Below are 12,562 nucleotides of genomic sequence, written 5' to 3' on the forward strand. Positions count from 1 at the left end.
AGATGAACTTGGAAAAAAATCAGTTCGATTAAGCTACCGACTTACGTACGTTTCGTATACCTACACTACGCACTCCATATTTTGAGCAGGAATCTTCCTGCTGTGCCCTACCTCAGTTACGGAGTTACGCCACGGAGCGGGGAGCAGGCAGTCTGCATAGTTGAGCTCGTTGAAATTAACTCATGTCTTTGCATGTTCTTTATATTTAAACATCGATAAAAAACACAAACTTCATACAACTCCACTAGCGTAAAGAAATTTGTTCAGTCTGAATAACACCTAACGGCTTTTTAACCGACTTCCAAAAAAGGAGGAGGTTCTCAATTCGACTGGTGGTGTATGTCATTTGGTCCCATTTAAATTTATTTGAGATCTAACAACTACTTTTCGAGTTATATCTAACAATGCGATTTTACTTGACGCTTTTATCGTCGACCTAAGTTGTATTATACCACATAACTTTTTACTGGATCTACCGATTTTAATAATTCTTTTTTTTTTTGTTAGAAAGAAGATATCCCTAGTTTGGTACCATGATAAAGAAACCAGGATTTGATGATGGGATCCCAGAGAAATCGAGGGAAACTCTCGAAAATCCGCATAACTTTTTGCTGGGTGTACCGATTTTGATGATTCTTAATTTAATCGAAAGACGATGTTTATCATGTGGTCACATTTAAATTTTATCGAGATTTGATAACTACTTTTTGAGTAATCTTTGATATTTTTATGTCTTATTATTAAATATTACAAGCGAAGCCGTAGTCTTTCACAGACTTGTCTATCTGTCCATATGTTTGTCGCGGGATTGTCCCTATCTTTAATAAGCTGAAAAAGTTTCACAGAATAATATTTTACCACTAGCTGTGCCCTGTGACTTCGTCCGCGTGAAATTAAAAAATATTATTCAGTTCGCAGAGTTATAAAATAAATAAATTTCTAAAATAAACGTAGCCTAAGTTACTTCTTATTACATCAGCTATCTGCCAGTTAAAGTCCCGTAAAAATCGGTCCAGCCGCTTCAAAAATTAGCCGGAACAAACAGACAGACAGACAGACAAAAATTGTAAAAAATGTTATTTTGGTATATGTACTGTGTAAACATTCATATGCGTTCAGTAAAAAGCGGTTATTTTAATGTTACAAACAGACACTCCAATTTTATTTATTTGTTTAGATGTATAGATATTATTTATAAAGAAAAATTAAAAATGATCAAAAGAATGTGCACTACTACAAGAAACGTGACTGCTACATACATTTATATATGAACACATTTACAGACATTCACAGACAAACTGATACACGCAAACAAAGAAACATTACCCCTGTTGTTGTTCCGTCAGTCAGGTGCCACGTACAAGTAGTAGCAAATACTATCATGATTACTTGATGTATTTCAAAAACTTTATCGATTCGATTAATAGAGCACTATCTGTAGCAGAACGCGGGAGGGGGAGCGAGGGGCGAGGGGCGGGGTAGACGTGTCTGCTAAATTGAGTTTGAGGAAACAAAGAGAGAGGTCCGCGAACAGTTACATACCATTGAATTATCTGCCGCTCGCCTCCATTACCCGCTGGGTTTGTTTATTCCTACCTCGACCGGGATAATACATTAAAATGTAAGACATTGTTCCCATTTACGAAATTGGTTTAAGATCATTTGGATATAATTCTTTTTCTTTTGTTTCCCTTGGAAATGGTTCGAGCAAAACAAATCGACAACTTGCGTCTCGGGAAGTGATCGTACATTAAGATGAATTTATTTTTATTGAAGGTAAGAAAGTACAATATTTTTTTATTACATTAATATTTATTCACTTGAGTGGATGAGCTTAGACATCAACGAACGTATTCACTCAGAGAAAAAATTAGTAATCAAACGAAAATAACACAATAATGTGACGTTAAATTTCCTTATGAAACTAACATTTGCAAGAAATTAGGAATAAAATGGGTCAGTTTTATGTTCTCAACGCAATCTCCTTTGCGTCGCTTTTATCTTTTATAATAATACGACACTGGTCAAGTAAAGTTTATCATTTCTTAACATTTAATTGTTTATCCATATTGTATGTTTAAATAAAATCTTCCATACCGTTACTATCACACTAGCATGTGTAAAGATTACAAAAAATTAATAAAGTAAATTTTAGCTACAAGAGTAGTAAGTAGTCTGAGTCGAGGGCTTCACGTCAATTATAATTAAATTTTACAAAAAATTATGTAAAATTTCGATATAAGTTCAATTGAAATGTCAAAAAAACATATAATAATAATAATAACATGATAATAATTTATTTCAGACATATTATGTCCATATTTTTGTTAGTAAGACGTTTTTTAACCGACTTCCAAAAAAGGAGGAGGTTCTCAATTCGACTGTATTTTTTTTTTTTTTTTATGTATGTTACATCAGAACTTTTAAATGGGTGGAGCGATTTCGACAAATTTTCTTTTAATCGAAAGGTGGTGTATGCCAATTGGTCCCATTTAAATTTATTTGAGATCTAACAACTACTTTTCGAGCTATATCTAATAATGCGTTTTTACTTGACGCTTTTTTCGTCGACCTACGTTGTATTATACCGCATAACTTTCTACTGGATGTACCGATGTTGATAATCTTTTTTTGTTGGAAAGGAGATATCTCAAGTTTAGTACCATAATAAGGAAACCACGATCTGATGATGGGATCCTAGAGAAATCGAGGGAAACTCTTGAAAATCCGCAATAACTTTTTACTGGGTGTACCGATTTTGATAATTCTTTTTTTGTTGGAAAGAAGATATCCCTAGTTTAGTACCATGATAAGGAAACTAGGATCTGATGATGGAATCCAAGAGAAATCGAGGGAACTTCTTGAAAATCCGCAATAACTTTTTATTAGGTGTACCGATTTTAATGATTTTTAATTTAATCGAAAGCCGATGTTTATCATGTGGTCACATTTAAATTTCATCGAGATCTGATCACTACTTTTTGAGTAATCTTTGATAATGCGTTGTTACTTGACTATTTTTTCGTCGATCTACGTTGTATTATACGATGATATATATACATATATACGATGTAATTGAAGTCGGTTTTTTTTTTCGTTTGCGAGCAAACACAATTATTATATAAGACGTTGAATATTCAGAATCTGAACCGAAACATTAAACTGTTTCTGTGAAAAAACAAAAAACGACACTCAAAGTTATTTTACCGATTCCTTTAAATATAATTATAATAAAATATATCTTTTTATTTGACTATCATCGAGTGTCAAATTCTTTTCATTGGAAATACATAATATATCACTACTGACTGAAAGCCATTAAACCAATCAATCAATCTACATATCACTACTGCTACATTAATTAGTCTACGACTACTGCTATAAAACCTCATATATACCTCATACCATATTTATATAAAAACACAAAAGGAATCTCATTCCTTTACAAATATATGTATATTTTGTATTACAGATAAATGAGAAGTAATAATGTGACACATGAATGACGTAAAATTCGTGTTGAAATAATCTCAGAGTAAGAAAATACGCAACATTATTTTTTAGAAAGGTTTCTAATTCTGTGATAATATCCATTACTCCGTACTTTTTTAAATAAAAAAATAATCGGAACTGAGTATTTCTAAACCCTTATCTTTACCACTCCAGTACCTTTGATAACTGAAAAATAACAGAGAAACTGACTGTCCACTCGAATACTTACTATTTAACGTAACGCGACTCTGTGAAGTGGAACTAACTCCGGCCTACTATCAGGAGCTACATGAAAGTGCTCAAGCGCTACAAAGCGGCGCTGCACGAGCAACACTTCACGTGGGAGATAAAAGACGGCCGCAGGTGGACGCCGAAGTTGCTCCGCGTCGCGTCGCTATCGGAGCCGCGGCCGGACGCGACGCTCGCGCTGTCATTACAATTGTTTCATTTTAATAAAATGTTGCAACTTAGTCGAGCTCTAACTTTTTCTCGGCTTTGCTTTCCCGTGCCTTTTGACAATTATTACGTAAGAAAAGAGAGATCATGTTCTAGGGATTAATGAACTAATTGAAGAGACAGACAGTAGACGACAGAGAATGATTGTTTAATAATTGAGTCCAAGATATTTCGTAACAGTGACATAAATAACATACAAGTTCTACGTGATTTATTTCTGTCTAAAATATTATTAAGTACTATTTAGCAATTTTAACAAACAACTATTCTAAGGAGTTTTTGAAGCCTATTTGAATAAAGTTACTTTTCATTTGAAATTTTCGATTTTATTTAGTTTTTGATTTTATTAATTATGAGTGCAAAAAAACAGAACTTGTGAGTTTTTTCAATACATTTACTCGTCAACACAAAGTCCATTTGACAAAGGTTAATAGGTTTGGGACCGGAACGTCCCGAAGGGTTAATGTATTTAGCTGTCGAGCTTTGTAGTCGTGTAAATATGTCGAGCAGTGTCGGGGATGAACGGGATTCGAAGGGATTCTTGAGTTACGGAGCGGGTCGGAGGTGCCACGCGACTGCAATCACTAATCAGTGACAATAAGACGGATCTGCCGCCCGCCGAGTGACGTGCTCGTACTTTGAGTCGTTGATGCTGTCTCCTCTCTGCGGTCTAGATATTCAATTAGGTGTGAATCGTAAACGACACTGATGTTACGAAATTTAATCTGCAGTAAACAAATCGCATGAACCGGTCTCCGTGTTCAGAAGCGACGTTCCGCGTTGTATCTCTTTGAAATATTTAATTGTAGTGTCGGCGGCGCTCGCAGCGCTCCGCGGTGAATGTAAACAAATAAGTGGAAGCAGGCTGAATGAAATGCAAATGAATGAAAATTATATTCGTATTAAATTGAAACGAGCGCTCGAGATTGAATTTTTGTAAGGAGTCGTCGTTAGCTCCCGAGCCTCAGCGAGGTGACTCGCGGTTATTTCGACTTTTCATACAATTGTTATTTGTCCCCCAATATAAACGATTATACGTAGCAAAGTCGTACCTACAGTTGACAGTTTAAACGGATATATTATTTGCATAATTTGTATCCATCATCCTTTAAGAACTTTCTGTCGTTTAGTTTTCCAGTTTCTCTTTGGAGTAACTTCAGTGAAATTTTTTCTTTATTTATCTATACATATATTAAAATGGTAGGAAAGTTAAAACTGTACATTGAATATTATTTTTAAAGAATACTTGGGGTGTGATCTACAATCGATACCGAAGCCAAAAATATGGTTTTTAGAATTTTTGTCTGTTTGTCTGTTTGTATGTCCGGGATAAACTCAAAAAGTACTGCATGGGTTTACTTCAAATATGGCACGAATATTATAAGAAGTCGGGTCAAATTATAGGCTACATATTATCACGCTATCACCTACGGGGAACGAGCAGTGAACCTTTATTTCTTCAACGCATTCTATAACAACGCGTAATCTAACGACGCATATTTGAATGTTATTGTTATTATGTTAATAATAACCATGCTATTGATAAATAAAAGACATGTATCGAACAGAACGTATATTAGGAATGAGTACATTATCGAGCGCTCGGGCGCTCATTCCGAATCTACCCTATACTAAAAATATAAAACTAATATGTAACACCTTCACCCTTAATTGAAGTGCCTATAATACTAATTTTATTATAATTATATACAGTTATGGTTAACAATTAACCTACAAACTTAATTGACAAATACAAAAAATACATGCTACTTAATTACTAATTATATACAATAAGAAATATCTATCAACTAGTTAAACAACTTCATGTGGGATTATCATCAATTCCATATCGTTTTACAGGCTTTCGTATGCGTCGTAAACTAATCTGTTGATTATCGTTATTAATTACTTCCGGAGCATGAGTACCTGCCTCCTGCACATTGGGTATCACCGGGCTAGGCGAAAATGAATTTTCCTCTTCGTTCGCTCTTTCTTGAACTGGTGACGGCACCTTGGCAGTCTCCCCGTTCTCATTCGTTCCGTCTGCCGTTTTATCGTGGTCGACTGGAAACAACAGAGAAGGGCGGGATCGTCTGCCCGACGGAATCAAGTGTCGTCCGATATCACTCAACGCAGAATGCGCCTGTTCCGTGTTTTTGTTTGTGTTATTTAACGCTCGCGACCGTAATTGGTCCACGTGCCTATGTACCTCCGTTCCATTGATAGATTTAACTTTATAATTAGTTCTACCTAATCTGTCTATAATCGTTCCTGCCGTCCATTTGTCAGGCTTATGATATTCCCTAGACCAAACTGGGTCACCCGTATTAAACTGCCTAACCACGCCACTCGAAGCCGATTCGAGTTGCTTCTGGCGCACTCTTACTCGTTCTCCCTGGTCTGGTTTCAAACAATCTAAACGCATGCGCAAGCTACGCCCTAACAACATTTTAGCTGGACTTTCCCCGGTTGTGTAGTGTGGTGTGTTTCTATAAGCTAATAAGAAACGACATAACGCAGCATGTATATCTACTTTTGCCTTAAAAGCCTTTTTAATGGTTCTCTTACAAATTTTTACCGCATTTTCCGCGGCTCCGTTAGAAGCCGGATGATAAGGAGCCGAGAAAATATGATCGATTCCATTATTATTTAAAAAAATCTTTAAATTCAGAACTGAAAAATGGAGGTCCATTGTCGCTAACTAGCTGTTTCAGTAACCCGAACCTTGACCACATGTCATGTAACACTTTAATTACGGACTGAGTGGTGGTGGTACTCATTTTTATGGCTTCTATCCACTTTGAGTGAGCGTCTACTACAATAAGATAAGAGACCCCTGCTATAGGCCCCAAGAAGTCCACGTGCAGCCTGGTCCAAGGCCGGTCCGGCCAAGGCCAAGGGCTAGGCGCGTGCGCGGGCGGCGCATCCGCCACCGCCGCGCACACTGAGCACGCGCGGCACTCCGCCTCCACCGCCTCGTCCACTCCCGGCCACCACACATAGCTCCGTGCTAACGCCTTTGTTTTTGTTATACCCATGTGACTTTCGTGAAGTTCCGTAATTACTTTACTCCTGCATGCGCTAGGAATGACTACGCGATGTCCCCACATAATACAACCTAATTCTGAATAAAGTTCATTCCTACGACAGAAATACGGTTTTAATTCATTTATTTCGACATCGTTCGGCCAACCGTCATTTATGTATCTCATAACGCGGCTTAATATCTGATCTGAGGCGGTTTCTTTTTTTAAAACCTTGTAATCTAGTAAAAGCGATTCTACTGCGAAATGCAAATACGTTTGTTCCGGTGTATCTAATTCTTCGTTAATCGCGTTTTCCTTATGTGTATTTATTAACCTAGATAACACATCCGCAGTGTTTAGGCCAAATCGCGCCTTAGAGCGATTGCCTTAGGGTTTAGTTTAACCGTGGCTCTGTCATTTATTACTTATGATTTTGTAATACCATTTCGCTGCGTTAGCGACGCTTTTTTCTGTATGGGCTTCATCGGTGATATCGCCAGGTGGCACGGCCCCCCGCCGTCGCCGTCGCCCGCGCCGCTTAGCGGCGAACAGTCTCGATTCCGCTCTCACGGTAGCGGACGTATCGCTGCTCGATACGGCGAATATAGTCTCGCGTACGCTCTGCAAGGTGTGGCCGTATCGCTGCTCGACGGCCGGCCAGTTCCCATTGTTGGACTTATTGTTTTGCGCGTGCCTCGTGGTTTATTAACTGCTTACTTACTTACTTTACTGCTACCGTTTTAATTGCTGTACTTATAACTTAACTGTAAGGTCTCGAGTTCGCTCTGCACGAACGCAATTTTCTGTGTCGCTTTATGAGAACCCCAATGTTGGGTTTGGACTCTTTGCTGGCGTGACCGCACGCGGTCCTGTGAATATATCTAACGGTTTATTTGGTAACTGTAAATATTTGTTGCTGTGCTTGTGACTGTAACTGCTTGTGTATTGACTGAGTTATTTATTTCGTTATAATCAATTCTGTGACGTGTCTGCTGGCGAGTGACTGGGAGTGTCTACTCACTGTCGAAGTCTGGGGGCCTGGGGCCTCCTTCTCGGGGACTGTCAGGACACCTATTTTACACTTAACGTCACACCACACCACACGACCTATACACGTTCCCTGGCGATCTTCGATCCCAATAGACCCTAGCTGCCCTTCGAAGGTAAGTGCAATTTCCTTCTTATTTTTCAACCCCTTTTTTGTATTGGATTGCTCACGCCGCATATCCTGACCGCCATAGGTATTCCGTACCCGACCCTAGGCAGTCCGCCGGGAGGTCGCTGATGGGCCCCGACCTCTGAGGCTCTGCTGGACTGGCTAGGGCCGTAACATTTTGGTAGCAGAGCGTGGTTGCCGTAACATTTTGGTAGCAGAGCCCCCCACGCCTTGAGCTGCGTGAGTTTAACTGATAGGGGTTATATTTGTTTAGGGTATTTGTATTTGAGTAGCTTCGGGTAGGTTTAGCCTGTGTGGCACATCCCTGTTTATATTTTTTTACTGTTTATATTTTCTTACTGTTATTACTGTAATTATTGCTGTGATTTGTATCTGTATTTTTTATTGTTGTATTGGTTGTTGGAATTTATATCACTGCATTTGTTTATCGTTATATATGATGCCGTCTCACAAGCAACCCAAGGCACCTGCGCTGATAATTCAGGAGCAGCTGCGCTGGGCGGCGCATGCCCACACACTGATCGGGCGCGCCGACCGAGTGTATAATTTAGCGCAGCGGGCGGATCAGGTTCGGGATCGACTGGCCTTGGTCGAGAGCGCATACACTGAGCTTTTGTCTGCGGATGTGGAGAGCGGAGTCAAGGACTCCGCTCGTCGGGATTATGAGCAATTCGTCGACTTCACGGACGACTTGGTTGAGGCAAGGGGCAAGCTGGCGCATGAGGCGCGTGAGAGCCAGATGGAGGGTCTGGCGAAGCTGGAGTCTCCGCGGCGGAAGCCAGCTCAAGCTGAGCTATTAGGTAAGTTGCCCACATTGGACTTGCCCAAGTTCTCGGGTGCTATTGGTGAGTGGCTGGCCTTCATAGGCCTCTTTGATAGCTTAGTCCACGCCCGGGGGGACTTGTCCCTCGGTCAAAAAATGGCGTACCTGGTCTCTTCTCTTGAAGGGGAGGCCCTTGCGGTCGTTGGTCACTTGAAGTTGGCCGACGACTCCTACTTGATCGCAAGAGACCTCCTAGAGAGGAGGTACGCAAACACCCGGCTGCTGGCTGACGAATATGCCCGACAGCTTCTGAATCTCCCGCTACTGACTGACAGGACGAGGCTACGTCAGGATATTATTAATCCTGTCGTAGTCGCGTGCAATTCGCTGAGGCGTCTGGAGCTTCCGGTCGACGAAGGGGCCGGAGGATCTTTTTTGTTGCTCCACCTCGTACTGTCCCGCCTACCCCTCAATCTGCGGATCCATTTTGAGGAGAGGTATGGCGGGGACGGAGCGGATCATATCCCGTCTTTTAGAGACCTGCTGCTCTTTTTAGAGCAACGGTGTAGGCAGGTCGCAAACGCGGCGGGCGCTGCTGGCACCTCCAGGGCATCTGAGGGACTGAACCCGCCCGGGAGGTCATCGCCGACACCGCGGAAGGCAGCTGGAGCTCCTTCCGGAGGGCGCCGCCCTCTCCCTACATATACCGGCCTAGTGGCCAGGGAATCTCCTCCTCCTCCTACTAACTGCAACTACTGCCGCGGGTCGGAGCACCGGGCCGCGGCTTGCCCTAAGCTGCGGGCTAAGCCCGCCAAGGCGAGGCGGAACATAGCTCGCGATCGCCGCTGGTGCTTCTCTTGTTTGGAGCGGCACTTGCAAAGGGACTGTCCGCACCAGCGGCCCTGTCCGCACTGCTCGGGTCCTCATCATGAGGTCTTGTGCCTGGGCCCGTTCAGAGCTCCTCCTCGCGCCCCTTCCGACCGCGCCGCTGCCACGGGCGGGGGCGTTAGTCAGCCGCCTCTGGCGCGTGACGCTTCTCGCTCGCCCACCAACCACTGCTCCCCCGGCTTGAACAGGGGAAATTCCCCTGAGCAGTTGGGGGGTCACCCTGCCAGGGGCGGGGGGGTCTGCACCCCCCCTCCTCAGCGGGTCGAGAGAGAGTTCGCCGCCACTCAGCTGTCGTCAAGACCACTGTCTCCTCCCTTAGCTAAGTGGCCGCGATTGGAGCGCCACCCTCCCCCCCCTTGGTCGGAGTCGGCGACCTTACCAGGTCCCTAGGACCTCTTATCTGTCCCGGCCCGCTAGGCCGGGGCCCTCTGAGTTCCGGGCCTCTCCGCTTAGCGCTACCTTGCCGCCGGTGGTCGAGTTGTCACCTGACTGCCGCTACGAGGACCCCCGGCGCGAGGACTGGTCCGATGGAGGCAGCTCCAACTAGGTAGCTGCCGCCCTATCTCCCACCACGGCCACCTCCACTGAGCCTTTAAGCTGTCAAACTGTCCTTTTGCAGACAGCCTCAGTGCAGGTGTACAACCCGAAGGGCGACTGTCTAACATCTCGCGCCTTGTTGGACTCGGGTTCACAACATTGTGTGGCCTCTATTTGGTTGGTGGGAAGACTAGGGCTCCCCTGGAGCTCTGAATCACGTCGAATGTTTGGCATCGGAGGCCTGGAGCCTCCCGCTCCTAGGGGAAGAGCTGAATTAATTTGCTGGCCCTGTCTTAGGGCCGACGCACCATCCGGAGCGTCATCTTTAAATGTATCCCGTGCTACAAACTGAAGGCCGCCATTTCTCACCCTATGATGGGCGACTTGCCAGCCGATCTCGTCACTGCCATCCGACCATTCGCTGGAGTCGGAACTGATTTTGCTGGCCCTGTCTTAGTCAAGTCGTCCTGCTTTCGTAACGCGTGCTCATATGGAGCCTACCTGTGCGTGTTCGTGTGTCTCTCCACTAAGGCCGTTCATCTGAAACTTGTAAGTGCCCTCAGCACTGAAGCCTTTGTGGCCGCACTTAGCTGCTTTGTTTTCGCCGTGGGGTCCCTGACCTGATCCGATCCGACCCTGTTTCGTTTACCAATTTGCTCGCGGACATAATGCCATTCTGTCCGGGACGGGGGATTGTTTAGGCCAAATCGCGCCTTAGAGCGATTGCCTTAGGGTTTAGTTTAACCGTGGCTCTGTCATTTATTACTTATGATTTTGTAATACCATTTCGCTGCGTTAGCGACGCTTTTTTCTGTATGGGCTTCATCGGTGATATCGCCAGGTGGCACGGCCCCCCGCCGTCGCCGTCGCCCGCGCCGCTTAGCGGCGAACAGTCTCGATTCCGCTCTCACGGTAGCGGACGTATCGCTGCTCGATACGGCGAATATAGTCTCGCGTACGCTCTGCAAGGTGTGGCCGTATCGCTGCTCGACGGCCGGCCAGTTCCCATTGTTGGACTTATTGTTTTGCGCGTGCCTCGTGGTTTATTAACTGCTTACTTACTTACTTTACTGCTACCGTTTTAATTGCTGTACTTATAACTTAACTGTAAGGTCTCGAGTTCGCTCTGCACGAACGCAATTTTCTGTGTCGCTTTATGAGAACCCCAATGTTGGGTTTGGACTCTTTGCTGGCGTGACCGCACGCGGTCCTGTGAATATATCTAACGGTTTATTTGGTAACTGTAAATATTTGTTGCTGTGCTTGTGACTGTAACTGCTTGTGTATTGACTGAGTTATTTATTTCGTTATAATCAATTCTGTGACGTGTCTGCTGGCGAGTGACTGGGAGTGTCTACTCACTGTCGAAGTCTGGGGGCCTGGGGCCTCCTTCTCGGGGACTGTCAGGACACCTATTTTACACTTAACGTCACACCACACCACACGACCTATACACGTTCCCTGGCGATCTTCGATCCCAATAGACCCTAGCTGCCCTTCGAAGGTAAGTGCAATTTCCTTCTTATTTTTCAACCCCTTTTTTGTATTGGATTGCTCACGCCGCATATCCTGACCGCCATAGGTATTCCGTACCCGACCCTAGGCAGTCCGCCGGGAGGTCGCTGATGGGCCCCGACCTCTGAGGCTCTGCTGGACTGGCTAGGGCCGTAACACGCAGTATTCTTATCTGTGCGAATATATTCTATGTCAAAGTCGTAAGCCGATAATTTAATCACCCATCGCTGTAATCGACTAGCTGCTGTGTTTGGAATGCCGGCATGCATTCCAAAAATTGTAACCAACGGTTTATGATCAGTACGTAATTTAAACTTCCTAGCCAATAAATATTGGTGAAACTTATCTACTGCAAAAATTATAGCAAGAGCTTCTTTATGAATCTGGCTGTAATGTAATTCAGCCGGTGTGAGAGCCCGCGACGCATACGCCACGACGCGCTCGCCGCCGCCGGGCTCACTCTGCGCCAGCACCGCGCCGAGCCCGCGCGCGCTTGCGTCACACGTTACTATACTTTCTAAAGACCTATCAAAGTGTGTCAACACTTCGGCACCACATAACATTTTTTTTAATTTTCTGAAAAATTTGTGAATGTGTAAAAGTCCATTTCCAATGTTTACCTTTTTAAGTAGTTCGTACAGTGGGCTAATATGATGACTTAAATTTTTTATAAATTTCCCGTAAAAGTTAACCATGCCTAGGAACGAT

At 43.6% G+C, this 12,562-nt stretch overlaps 1 protein-coding gene across 1 annotated transcript; it reads left to right on the forward strand.

Annotated features, from left to right (window-relative positions):
- The first annotated feature begins 8,590 nt into the window (after window positions 1-8,590).
- On the forward strand, window positions 8,591-10,192 carry LOC123654785. Its single transcript, XM_045590673.1, has one exon. The coding sequence runs from the start codon at window positions 8,591-8,593 to the stop codon at window positions 10,190-10,192; it is 1,602 nt and encodes a 533-aa protein (XP_045446629.1).
- Window positions 10,193-12,562: the final 2,370 nt, after the last annotated feature.

This window comes from Melitaea cinxia, chromosome 1, assembly GCF_905220565.1.
Source record: "Melitaea cinxia chromosome 1, ilMelCinx1.1, whole genome shotgun sequence".
Classification (NCBI taxonomy): domain Eukaryota; kingdom Metazoa; phylum Arthropoda; class Insecta; order Lepidoptera; family Nymphalidae; genus Melitaea; species Melitaea cinxia.

Bases quoted from the DNA above. Each gene is read 5' to 3' on its own strand.
- LOC123654785 (XM_045590673.1), top strand. From the start codon at position 8,591: ATGCCGTCTCACAAGCAACCCAAGGCACCTGCGCTGATAATTCAGGAG.